General features: G+C 42.4%; 1 protein-coding gene across 1 annotated transcript; it reads left to right on the top strand.

The window, feature by feature from the left end:
- Window positions 1–12,809: 12,809 nt before the first annotated feature.
- LOC141601878 (uncharacterized) lies at window positions 12,810–13,337 on the top strand. The gene has a single exon (XM_074422186.1). It carries the CDS (start codon window positions 12,810–12,812, stop codon window positions 13,335–13,337), a length of 528 nt encoding a protein of 175 aa, XP_074278287.1.
- Window positions 13,338–14,394: the final 1,057 nt, after the last annotated feature.

The following is a 14,394-nucleotide window of genomic DNA, read 5'->3' as shown; positions in this document are numbered from 1 at the left end:
AATTACCCAAAATAAATGATGAACAATAGAGAAATTAAGGAAAGATTAAGAAATGAGATTTATATTAAGACTAGATTTAGAGTTGATTACAAGATTAAGATGAGATTACTAATTGATTACAACTTGATTAAGAGAGTATTAAGATTGCTTGCTAATATAGGTAGTACAAAGGGGTATTTATACTAAAGATTAGGTACAAAGATTAGGGTTACTAAGGGCTTAAATGACTATTAAGACCCTTAAGAAAAGTTGAGGAAGTGCTCCTCTCCAAGGAGATGCGCATCTCTGTTTTGCTAGTCCCGCAAAGATATGCTCGTCCCAAGCGGCTTGGAAGCTGGCACGATGGTTTCTGTCAGGAGATTCGAGCGGATCATTACGGGAGACGCTCGGATCATAGGGCTTCAAGACGAGCGTCTTAAGCTCGGGACGCTCGGATTGTTATGTAGGGAGACGCCCGGATTGCTTGTAATCCGCTCGGATCCTGGTTCAGACACTTCTTGTAATACTCCGTATTTATATGTCTTGGGGTACTCTATCGAGTAGCCCTTACTCTGTCGAGTAAGGGCAAGTTGCGAAATAAAATAGTTTCTGACCTGTTGGGTACTCGATCGAGTAGCTGGGGTACTCGATCGAGTAAGGGGGTACTCGATCGAGTACCTTGGGTACTCGATCGAGTGTCCGGTTTACGGGGTGTTTTTCGCGGGTTTTGTTAATTATGCGATTAAGGTATTTAAACATAATCGTCATTGTTTTAAAACACTTTTACCAAAACCTAAAACCTGTTTAAGAGAGAAAGCAGTCAGTTCTTCTTCCTAATCGCATCCTTAACAATTCCCGGAGTTCGGACGGTCGGTTCTTGTTATTTTTCGTGTCGTTGGATTCCTTGCGTCGAGGGTAAGCTTTTAACATAGTTTTTATAATGTTTTGTTAAGATTGGTTAAACCCTAATTTAGGAATTGGGGGTTTTGGTGTGTAGTTTGTGATGTGTAGTCTTTATGTGCTGTATGATAGGAGGAGAATTCGTAGAGGAGCCGTTTTGATACAGCTGTAGATACCGTCTGTGTGTTGTGCTTTCCAGGTAGGATTTCCTACTCAGTATTAGTCCCATAATGGGATATTGGTGATGTGCTGTAGTTAGTTGTTGGTTATGATGATTGTGATTGTGATTGTGATTGTGCTTGGTTGTCTATGGCTCTCGAGATGCGTTCTCGGCTGAGTGGGGTCACTTGCGGGAGTGACTTCACGCCCTAGTTTCGCCCTTCGTGGAACCCGCCACGGAAGGGGATGTGCACATTAATGGACAGGGTTATCGCTCGTACGATGAGCGGGGCTTAGGTGGGAACGGCTGCGGTCCCCCCCATGGCGGGCTGGTCCGGTGGACGGTCAAGATTGAGATGATGGGAGTTGTGTGTGTGTGTGTGTGTGTGTGTGTGACATTCAAATTGTATGTCTGTGTATCTTGTTATTGTTATCTATATTGATTGTGTGATTAGTATCGACCCGGTGTTGTTTTGTAAACTGCGGTGATCCATTCGGGGATGGTGAGCAGATATTGAACAGGTATAGAGATGAGTACTGGGATAGCTGGGATGGCCACGACATGACGATAGAGTCTTCCGCTGTAGTTTAGCATTTATTTACTTTTCAGTTTGGAATAATGTATTGTACTTTCAGTTTGGTTTCGAGGATTGTACTTATTCATTAAACTACTTATAATAAATGTTGTTTCTGTTTTGTCTATTTGATTATCATACCTCGGGCGACCGAGATGGTGATGTCTTCATACCTGAGTGGTCCTGGTAAGGCACTTGGAGTATGGGGGTGTTACACTTCTCTTTTCGTCAATCCTCAACAATCCGCGGGGATCTTGTTGGGGATGCAAGGATCCTTTCATCATTTCCTAATCTACTTTATTATCTACATAAGCCTTCTAGTATCGTCTTCCCTTTGATGCTTGGTCATTAGATACGATCAATTTAGCTCCATTTCGCCATGTAAATGCAAGGTTTGCACTCCTCTCCTACCAAGGAAACAAAACCTCAAAGAATATGCAAAATGGGAAACTAAAGATAGTAAATGACCCAATTATGCACTATAAAGCATAGGAACGAGGCTAATTCGAGGACTAAATGTGCTCAAATATGAGTCACATTAGTACGGAGGTACCATACTTCGACATTGCCTACATAAAAGGCATGTTTTGGGTTGTGGATCGGAAAGACAAAATGGGATACTCATGGAGAGTGAACACGGACTCATACATTAAACTTCCTGCAAACGGGGGATTGCCCGAAACCTCTCACTTACCCGAGCTAGCCCCACCTCGCCCTTCGGCCCGATCCTACCTCATTTCAGAAAACCTTACTTACACTCTTGATGGTGAAGCGGTACGAGGAGAAACAACCCCGCAACTACTCTCTGATCCTCCTAGGACTTTTCCACATGCCCCATAATCCTCCTACGTGCCCATGCCTTCGCCGCCCTTTGATCGCCCTAGACACTCCACTTACGCCCCGTCCTCTTCTTTTATGCATGAACCCTCACCGTACCATGAACAACCTAGGCACTCCATGCATATGCCATATTTCACCGAAGGATACAACCGACCTTCATCGACTTATAACCACTAATACCCCATGCCGGACCTAATTGAAAAGGTGAACAACTCCTTGGTCCTGAGAGACGTGCACGAATTTACTTATAACCAGGGAATCAGACCGAAGGAACATCCTAGCTTTTAGTCCGGGGATGGGGACACTTCCGGGGTATTTAAAGCTTATGGTATTCAACCCTCGGATTGGGGTCATAGAGTTCGCCACGGCGACAGACACTTGCTTGGTCCTTAGGTGGGACCGCACTATACCACCGGGAGTTTCTTTAATGATACGCACCAAGGTGGAGACTATTAAGAGAATGTGGGTGGTGACTACCAAGGTAACGTGAATAGTACTTATAACGAAGAAGTGATAGGTGTCTCTTATGAAGGCGGGGGTAATGTTTTCTACGGAAGCGGGAGCGGAGGAGGAGGAGCATCTAGTTGGGCACCGGGACTAATGGAGCATAATGGCCGCTAAGTCAACAGCATAGTGGAGGATGCATCGATGAACACCTTGGGCGACACCAGAAGTGAGGAGCTCAGTACGCGAAGGGAGGAGTCACCGGTAAGCAACCAAGGAGCCCTGGTTCAGTGGGTGAAGAGGTTTGGCAAGAGGAAGAAGTCCTCTTCTTAATCTCCTGTACTCATGTGGAAACTGTATGACCTTGTGTCGGTTGAGTCTCGGATAATTTGTTTTTCTCATGTTGTAAACTCGGCCATAAGGCCAAAACCTAGTAGATGTTGTGTGGTGGGATAATGCTATGATCACCATTGAGACTCTTTTCCAAGTATGATTGACCATTGGTATGTTTAGAGACATGAATGACCGGATTTTTAGGACTATCAGGTATCACTCGACCGAGCCTCGTTTTCACTCGGCCGAGCGGTCCACTCGACCGAGTGTCCCCTATCACTCGATCGAGTGAGCCAAAATAAGACCTTTGGACTTTCTGTAAGAGCTTGCACTCGACCGAGTGACCCTCTCGCTCGACCGAGTGCCACCCCCCACTTGACCGAGTAAGTCTCCACTCGACCGAGTTGACTGTTCTGTTTCTGTTTTGATAGTTTTGAACCGACATGGACTGAGTATTTTCGTTTTGTGACCCTATCGACCATCCATTGGTGGTATGAATGTAGAAATCATCAACGAATAAATTAAAATGAGTTTTTTACATCGTTGTGTGCCGTGTTATACGTGTAACATGCGATATGTTTAGCCGATGAATGAGACCTAAAATGCTTAGTAAGAATAATAATGATGTGGTAATGAGTAAACATAAATGAGAATTTTATGAGTCTTACACGATCGAGTATTGTGGCAACTAGAGTGAGATGATATGACACGAGGATGGATGAGAATACATGCATAACCACGAGGTTGGTGCACAACATGAGTTAGTCGAGATTAAAGAAAAAGGGAGAACGCCAATTGCAGTAGACAAGGTACCCGACCGTGTTATGATTGTTATGTATGGAGTGATAGACCATACACATATACCTAGAGTCACACACTATGTATGGTACGACTGGACCTTAACCATAAAAGTGGGAATGAATGTTGAGGTTGACTTGTACTCGAACCTATGAGCCTAGATCGAGCGAAATAAGAGAATCCTGCTTGCGAGAGATCGAGTGGCGAACTTTGGGACAAAGTTATCTTTTAGGGGGAGTGAATGTAACATTCAGGAATAAGAAAGGACATGAGAACACAAAAGAGCACATACGGTAACACTAGCGAGAGAGACGAGCGAATGTGTGAGGAAGAGTCTTGGGGAAGGGGCGAGGCATCGCACGAATAAGACGTAAGAAAGTGTTAAGGAAAAGTGAGGATGAGGCGAACTTCGAGGACGAAGTTCATTTTTAAGGAGGGAAGAATGTAATACCCGGCCTTTGTGGGACCCGTACTTAGACCTCGGGACACGTGAGAGGAGGTTTAGACTGATAAGAGAGCACTCGGAAAGGAAAGATAGCCTTACACTAGACCTAGGCCTAGACCGAATGGTGTGCAGCGGATCGAGTGGGTCTACTCGGTCGAGTGAAGGTTACACTCGATCGCGTGAGTCCACTCGACCGAGTGGAGTGCTACTTGGCCGAGTCGACTCGGTACTCGGTCGAGTGTCGCTGCTTTCAGAACACGGGATTTAATCCCTTTCACCCCTAACCGTAAAATCATTTCCACCTTCCTCCTTATCTCTCCAAACTCTCTCCCCTCTCTCTAAAACCCTCACAAACACCTTCTACTTGGGATTCAAGCTAGGGTTTGAAGATCTACCACCTTCCTCTTCACCTCCTTCACTTAGTAGGTACATATCTCTCCCTTTCTAGTCTTTAAACCCTAACTTTTAGGGGAATTCGTTATGGGTAATTAATTAGCAATTAGTAAGTGTATTTGGTGTAATTAAGAGGTAATAATAAGGGGCTTTATAGTATATATTAGTATAGGATGAGACGGTTTTGTGAGATGGATGCTTGGTGATTTCGCATAGCTTATGGATTATGCAAAAAGGTAGGTTAATCCTACTCGGTTTCAATGATGTAAAGTTTGTTATGTTGATGTTGTAGTTAGTCTTGCATAATTAGCGCATTTGCATTATAACATGCTTAGTGGTAATCACATCATTAAGAGGATGATTATGATATGTTGGTTGTGGTCCATGTATTGGTTGTCATCATATATGTGGGAGGAATTGTTGTTGTTGTCGTGTTGTTGATGTTGTTGTGGCGTTGTTGTTGTTGTTTTGGAGACGTAAGACGGTTGGGAGACCATCTTACGCTTGAGTCACCTTTTGGAGCTTCCCACTCCAAGAGGGATGTGCACATTAATGGCTTGAGTTGGAGGGACTCGTGTGGTTGAGACACGACGTCTGGCAGAGGATCCGGTTGGCTTCTTGACCCGGTACGTCTGGGAGTGTCCCAGTACCTGTTTGTGGTTATCAGTACATCTGGGCATGTCCCGGTACTAGTGTGGTTGTCGGTATGCCTGAGCGTGTCCCGGTAACGTGGTGGCGGTCCTTTATGTTATGTCATTTACATTGGTAGTCGTATTACATGTTTACACTTTAGTCGTGTCGTCTTTTATTATCCATTGGAACTGACGTTTGTGTGTCTGTGTTTTGTCACCTGTCTCTCTTGGGGTGGCCTATGTTGATCCATATGATGTTCTTTGGTCATATGGGGAGTAGGTTATATACAGATTGTTGGATAGTGCGCGGGAGACGGGACGAGCTCGATGAGTCACGAGATGAGTAACACTAGTTAGAGGAGTATAGTAGCCATGAGTTGTAATTTATTTATTAGTTTATGGTTTGTAATCACTAAACTTATTATTTATAATGAATGTTTCTTTATCGTATCTCTGATTTACCGCCTCGGGAAACCGGGAAGGTAACATCTCCCAATCATCTTTGCCGGGTAAGAAGGGGGTGTTACAACACCGCCCACCAAAAACCGGACCGCAACCCGTAAAAAAGGTACTCAGGACACACTCATGGTACAGAGCCCGGGTGCTAACTGGAACCCTGCCAGATGTCATGACACCACATGAGTCCCTCCATAACTCAAGCCATTGACGTGCACGTCCCTCTTGGAGTTGGAAGCTCCAAGAAGCGACCCAAGCCTAAGACTGTCTCTCAACCGCCTTACGTCTCCTCAACAAAATGTATCACCCCCACAACTCCAACATCCTCCAGAACCACATATAACACAATATACAATACCATATGCCAAACATGCTATGAATACGACTACCGAAAATCAATCCAGTGTTTTACGACACCACATCACCCTATCATGTTACAATGCAACTCTACCAACAATATGAGACCAATGATAATCACCCATTATCATGTAAGGATGAAATTCCAATCAATGTTATAAGACTAATAATACAAATTACTCATTAAATATGAGACTACCAACATTTATGACATATATAAACATCCATATTATTGAAACCGAGTACGAAAACCCTACCTTTTAGCATACTCCATAAGCTACTCGAAACAAGCAAGATCTCGTCTCATCCTACATAAATTACATAACAAACATCACAATACATCCTACATACTTATATAATACAAAACCCCTTATCATTATTCTTTAATTACCCATATTACTCATACTAAGCACTAATTAATAACTCCCATAAAACCCCTAAAAGTTAGGGTTAAAACAAAAGAAAGAAAGAAGGTAGATCTTACTCACAAGGTAAAAGAAAGAAGAAGAAAGGCTAGAACATCTTCAAATCCAAGCTTAGAATCCATATTTGAAGGTTTAGGGGAGTTTTAGAGATAGGGGAGAGGGGAGAGGGTTTGGAGGCTAGAAAGAAGGTGAAAATAATTTAGGGTTAGATGAGACATAAACCTCGAGCATAGGTTATATCGCCTACTGATTAGCTGCACTCGCTCGAGTGCTGAGTTAACTCGGCCAAGTGCCTCTCACTCTGTTGAATAATCTTCGTACTCGGCCGAGTGCTCGTCACTCGATCGATTACTACTCATACGTACTCGGGCGAGTGCCACTTACTCGGTCCACTACACACTCACTAGGTCTAGTATAGGTTACACTTGGTCTACTGCACGGCCATGTCTTACTCACAAGTAGCCTCTCGACTAGTCTAAGAATCCTCTCATGCATCCCAAGGTTCCACTAGAAGTCTTAAAAGATTCGGGTATTACAATCTTCCCCCTTTAAAATGAACTTCGTCCCCGACGTTCGCTTCAACTCTCCTTTCACAAACACTCCTCGAGCCTCGCTACTGACTCTCATACACTTCCTCTACTTTCTCATAGTCCCCCTCAAGGTTCTTACCGTCAACACTACCCTTGTTATGCCAACATAATCTTCATATCTTTCTCCGTGTCCATTTAACCATAAAAGACCGGTACATGTCGAGGGTAAGGCGGTGACGGCACTTACATGGTCATATGAGACGGTGCTTGCAAGGTTAGGGTGCCACGCGATGAGGAAGGGGCTTGGGGTTTACCATCCTTATTGAATTCAAAGTGGAGTCTATGGGGAATGGTATAGGTTTTCGGGGGAGGACTAGGTTCATCCGCTTCCTCAAGGTGATTGGTTTCCAATAAGTCCTCCATCGCGGAGAGGCTCATCCACAATTTTCCATTCACTTTCTATGCATACTTACCCTCGACCAATTTCTTAAACCACTTCAATTTCTCCATGCACTTCCTACCGAAGTAGACTACTCCATTCGCCATAGGTTTATCTTCCAGTCTCGGTTCACACGCTACGAGCGTTTTCGCAATTCGGGTGAAAAGGGCCTAACAATCTAAGGAGCATTTTTCCGTCTTTGTCATTCTTTCCAAGGCAATACACACTATGGATATGACACTACAGAAGAAGGGTTTCTCTATACACGGGTTCAAGTAAGAGCTTAAGAGCAAGACTTCTGTGGAATTAAGTTTACTCACTTAGTCTCTACCGAAAAGTAAGTGGGTCATGAGACACAAGAATATCCTCAAGGTTGGGTGCTCCACATCATTAGCTTTCATGGCACCCAACAAGGTGCGTTCTTTCCCGGTATATAAGCCTATATATTTTGTTGCCTTCATTCCCTTTGTAGGCACTAGGTGAGTCTCTTTTCCTTTTGACACTTGCAACACTTCCGCAAATTCGTCACACTTCATATAAAAGTTGGTATTTTTGAGTCTAAAGGCCACTCTCTTAGCCGCCTTATCATAGTGGAAAGAACTCAAGAATTCAAGGGTCAAGTTCGTTAGCAAGCCTTCCTAAGGGTGTGTAGGCCCTCAAACCCAAGGACCTTAAAAATATGCTCCATATCCTCCTCTATTCCCATCTGTGTCAACACCGCGGGGTCACGCACTTAGTCGGGTTCATGAGTCTTTCGGTTAGGGCAAGAAAAATGTTCTTTTGAGCCTCACTCTCAAACACGATACCCAGAAATCCCGGAGCTTCTATCACGGGTGGGGCCTTCGGTTCTTGGCCGGGTTGCCTTCCGCGAGCGTTCCTTGATGGCCTCAACATGCTACAAATTAATCCATACAACAAGATTCCGGATATAAAAGATGAGAAATGAGACAAACTTCGAAACAATTTGGAAATTTTCCCATACTTCCAGTTTACTAACAACAGTTGAGTAGAAAATTTAACATGGTCTTCTTTGGATTTTAACCAAACCAAAAGTTTACTCGAGACTTAACTTTTCCCGGATAATGGAATTTGGTGACAATTTCACAACACTTCAATCTCAATTTAAAGAAATATATAACATCCCTAGTAGATATCAAACCTTTGGCATAATTAAATCAAGAATGAAGTATGAAAAGAGAAATTCATGGTGGACTTAGCATACATTTCGAAAAGTTTGGGCGATTTTAAGACAAACTTTCCTAAGTTATTACAACACGATATGATATCAACGAGGACTAATGTGCTAAGAAACAATTAAACCTTGTTTCAAGTACAAAAATCAAAATGGGTCATATACACTATGATATTTTCGAAAATTTGAAAAACTTTTAAGATAAAATATTCGGTTTAAGATGATACATAACATTACTCACAAAGATAGTGGTCTTATAGATCAAGTAATCCAAATTTTAAACATGAAAAATCAAAATTTGGGCATGAACATGTGAAATTTCGAAATTTTAGAGTAAAATTTTAAGACAAAATTTCAAATGTAAGACAAGACTTAGCATTAACAACAAAGGTTAAGCTCTTGTTGAACAACTAAACCAAGTATCAAACACAAAAATCAAATTTTTTTTTCTCAAGAATCCTAATTTTTGACATATATAAACTGGGCAAATTTCCAACATGAAAATTCCATATTTGACAACAATAATGATGTAGAAAGTTGATTACCACTATGAATTAAACAAAACATGCAATTAATTGGTAAACCTTGAACAAATTAGAGTAGATCTAAATAAAATCAAATTGGAGAAAAACAAGAGGAAAGAGAAAATCACTTACTTTGCTTGATTAATGAAGATTAAGGAGAAGAAATATAGTAGAAAACTTGAATCAAAATAGGAACGAGGCCAGACTACACAACACAGTTATGTGTCCTGATTTAGTGTTTCTGTTTATCAAATCTGTAATCCATAGTCGTTTTAGCATTTCTAAACCATAGTTTGTGGTTGTCTAGGGTGCATGTATCATAACATGGGCACCAAAATTTGTATGGTGTTTGAAAAACTGTTGTATGCTTGAGCTTCAATTCATATATGGAAATCTTACCTTTTAGCAAAAAAAAAACTTGAATCAAAGTAACAAACAACAACAATGGAGTTTTCGAAAGAATTTTAGAGAGATTTAGCTATTTGTGTTATAAGGAATGATGAAGAAATGAAGGAGATAAGAATAGATAAGAAGGAGAATTCTCGCGAAAATTCTGCTACCCAGAACAGCACTTGTTCGAGTGCCAAGTCCACTTGCACTCGGTCGAGTGCCCATCTTCACTCGATCGAGTGCCCCTTTTTCCAGAAATTTTCCAGATTCTGGAAAATGGCCCACTCGGTCGAGTGCTTAGTACTTGGCCTAGTGTTAGCTCGCGTTCGGTTGGGTGCTTCTCTATGGTTTGCAATTCCCGACTAAGGTTGAAAGGCAAGGCTCCTGCAACAAAAGAGTAACGTTCGGGAGTCCACCGGCCATCGGTGACTCATCCCAAGTTAGTTTACACATCATCACGCTTGCCGTTTCCGGTATACCCTCTCTGCACTAGCGAGTATTAAGCTATCAATCGTCACTAATCATGTGTTGGGCCTGATATTTCGCACTACTGAAAAGATGAAATTCAACCCTGGCCTGACGATCAGGACAGAGCTGTCAGGGTAGTCTAAGCTAGGCACCAGGCAGGAGAGGACAACAGTCAAGTATAAGGTCAATATTTGACCAAGTCAAGGATATTATATAAGAATATTTATGCATTATTACACCAATTAAGAGAAAAATTATGGAGAATATTTTGTCTTTAAGATGGAGCATTTATCCGAGCAATAAAGAGTCATTAAGGAGCACTTAAGGGCGTAATTAAGAGGGAATATCACGCCATAAAGAAGAAGATTATGCATCCGTTGAAGGAAGCTATATAAAGAAGAGTCAAGATCATTCCAAGCGGACACACTACAAGCTATACAATACATAGAGAAAATATTGCTAGCATCCCTATCATTATTCTTATATTCTCCTAAATACATAGTGAAATCTATAGCTGTTCATTGGTCATCCCGCCCATTAGGCCCTCCCGTCCAGCCCGCTTATTACGTGGGCTTGGACAAGTATTTTTTTACCCGAAAAATTAAGAAGGCGGGCCAAGCCAAGCGCGCCAAGTTAAATGGGCGGGTATGGACAACAAGAAATCCCGTGGGCCGGCCCATTAGGCCCGTTTAATATTTAAATCCTTTACTTATATTCTTAAAAAAAAAAAAGACATTTTCGTATCAATTTTATATGGTTGTGGAACACTAAAATAATAGGTAAACTATAAAGGTTAAAATATAACGAAAAATATTTATATATTGGGTACCCTTATATATTTTAATTAATAAAACATCTAAATTGAAGTTTCGTGTTACGGACCATTAGCCCATGGGCCGCCCGACTTTTGACTAAAGGGCGGGCAAGGGTAAGGATAATTGGCCCATAATTAAGGTCCGGCCCGCCATCTAAGGTCTTAAAGAGCAACTTTTTCTTTCACAGCCCGGCTCATGTCCGGCCCAAGCCCACATTTGAACAGCTCTAGTGAAATCCTCTCAAGGTCTGGTGCCCGAGTTTTGTTTCCCATTTAAGGGTTTTCCACATCCAAATTTTGTTGTCTTGTTGTTTACTTTAAATACTTTGCATTACATTTATCTTGTCCTGCCTAGCAGTCAGTATAGTTAAAAGAAAGAGCTAGTTAACCCCGCAATAACTCTACCCTGACCTGATTCACCCCTGCGCAGATTCCACCCAGAATAATTGGCGTCCACCGTGGGGCATCTAGCTCGTTCAAGTCTTTTTTCCTTTTTCACAAAAAATCCAAAAAACAAAAGAAACTAAATGGCGCAACCTACTGTGGAAGAGTAACTGAACGCTGCTCTACAGAAATTGGCAGAAATGGAGAACCTTAAAGAAAAGATGACTCAGAGTGAGGCTGAAATCCTACAATTGAAAGAATTTGCGTCAGTAGCAAAATTTGGAGAAATCTCAAAGATAATCTAGCCATAAACCACATTCTCATCAATCATCAAACACTTTGATTTCTCGAATTTTGGAAGCCCAAGTAGCACCAAGAAAGTGATAAACATGGATGGGGACAATATTCCCAAAATGACGAAGAAAAACCTGATGAGACGGGAGCAGTTATCATGATGGCAATGGTCCAGGAAATCAAGAAACTCCATGAAAAGTTCGAAAAAAATACATGGAATACCTGCCAGCATGGAAGAGGCTGCCTCGAATAGCTACGCTAACTCACCTTTTATAGAAGAGATAGCCAAGGTGAATCTTCCCAAGAAATTTGTGATTTCATCTATGAGAACCTATGATGGGACCTCAGATCCAGAGAATCATGTGGCCTTCTACAAACAAAAAAAGTTGGTTGCATCAATTCCAAGTGAGTTTAGGCAGGTTTGCATATGCAAAGGATTTGGAACAACCTTGACCGGTCCTGCACTACAATGGTATATCAACCTACCAATTGGAAGCATCAAGTCCTTTGCCAACCTGATGAACACCTTCAACCAGCAGTTTGCAAGCAGCAGAGAATTGGAGAAGCGTTCCAGCGATTTGTACATGATTACCCAGAAGTCAGATGAGACCTTCAGGGCTTTCCTCAACATATTCAACAAGGAGAAAGTATCTATTCCCAAATATGACTTCGAAACAGCAGTGGAGGCATTCAGGCAGGGATTACTACCCAATAGTGATCTCTATAGTGAACTCACAAAGTATCCCTGTCATACCTTTAAGGACGTTCGGGCCAAGATGCTTGCTTACATCAGGTTAGAGGAAGATAAAAGCTACCAGGTTGGAGCATCCAGCAATACAAAGGAGTATGAAAAGACGAACAGGAAAAGCGCCAACTACAGCAGTAGAAGCAATTACAGGACTGCTTCATATTAGCTGGTTTGATCATTCAGAAGTCAACTTGACACAAGAACAGCAAGGTAAGGCTAAAGTTCATCCGCCAATCTCTGAACATAACTTTTGTGTTGACATTACAGGCCTGATCCAGCGACTCGACAACATGGGGGCAGTGGCCAAATGGCCCAGAAAGACGGAGAACCCTAATCCAAGGAAGGACGATACGAAATGGTGCGAATTCCACATGGATATAGGACATAGAACGGAGGGTTGCTTTACCCTTAGGAAAGAAGTGGCCTACCTATTGAAGGCAGGATACCTTAAAGATCTGATCAAAGCCAGGGGCAGGAATGAAGATCCCAGCAAAAGCAATCAGAAGCAAAAGCAGGAATGCAATCTTCCTCCACCACATCCACTCTATGAAGTAAAATTCATAAATGACAGATCAGAAATTTGTGGTCTAACCCGTTCAACAGCGAAAAAGATAGCCAGGGCTCCTCAGATAAAGTCACACTGCAAGCTTGGCAATATACCGCCCATCACCTTCAGTGATTGTGATTTGGTGGGCATCCCTGACCTACATCATGACGGCCTGGTGATCTCCATGCACGTTGGAACTGCCAATGTAAGGAGGATCTTGGTAGATGGAGGCAGCTCAGTGAACCTGATCATAATGTGCTCAAAGCCATGAAGATCACCGAGGACCAAATCACCAAGAAATCCAGCGTCTTGGTGGGATTCAGTGGAGAAACAAAAAAATACATTGGGGAAAATCTATCTTCCCACTTATGTTGAAGGCGTTGCATCCTATGAGATATTTGGAGTCCTAGATTGTCTATGCTCCTACAATGTCATTCTGGGCAGGCCATAGATCCACAATGTCAAGGCTGTCCCTCATGTAACACCCCCTTCTTTCCCGGCCAAGGTAATTAGGGAATGTTACCGTCTCAGTTTCCCGAGGCAGTGAAATCGAAATTACAATTAAGAAACTCTTTAAATAAATAACAAGTTTAGTGATTACAAAAACGTAAACAAATGATAAATGTGAACTATACAAATTACAAGTTGACTACCATCTATGTCATCTATTCTACGCTACTCGACTCCGAGTCCAAGGCGCGGCCCAAATCCCGATCACGTCAACAAGCAAAACCTGTACTCAACCTGCTCCCTATATGATCAGAAATATCATATGGATCGACACAGGCCACCCAGGAAATAGGTGACAATTACACAGACACAAAAGACGTCAGTGTAAATAAATAAAATGCGACACGATACAAAGTGTGTGAGTATGCAACATGACTAAGATCTGAATGAGACGCTATCAAACAACCACCACGCCGGTACCGGGACACACCCAGACGTACCCACAACCACCGGTACCAGGTACACGCCCAAGACACCATACCACACAAAAAGGTACCGGGACACGCCCAGACATACCGGGCTCGGAAGCCAACCGGGTCCCCTGCCAGACGTCGTGTCTCAACTGCACGAGTTCCTCCGTACTCAAGTTATTAATGTGTACATCCCTCTTGGAGTGGGAAGCTGAAAGAGGCGATCCGAGCGTGAGCCGGTCTCCCAACCGCCTCACGTCTCCTCAACAACAAGTAACCAACACAAACCGTCATATCCTCCAATATACATGATAAACACAATAAATGCAAGATACCACACAACATGCCAATTACCAATTTATCATGATTCACATTCCCAAATACGATATGCAATATGTCTCATACAAT

The sequence above is a fragment of the Silene latifolia genome, chromosome 9, assembly GCF_048544455.1.
Source record: "Silene latifolia isolate original U9 population chromosome 9, ASM4854445v1, whole genome shotgun sequence".
Taxonomy (NCBI): domain Eukaryota; kingdom Viridiplantae; phylum Streptophyta; class Magnoliopsida; order Caryophyllales; family Caryophyllaceae; genus Silene; species Silene latifolia.
The sequence above is the reverse complement of the archived record's forward strand: the minus strand, read 5'-3'. Positions and strand labels throughout refer to the sequence as shown.

Coding starts and splice junctions, on each gene's coding strand:
- LOC141601878 (XM_074422186.1), top strand. CDS start 12,810: ATGGGGGCAGTGGCCAAATGGCCCAGAAAGACGGAGAACCCTAATCCA.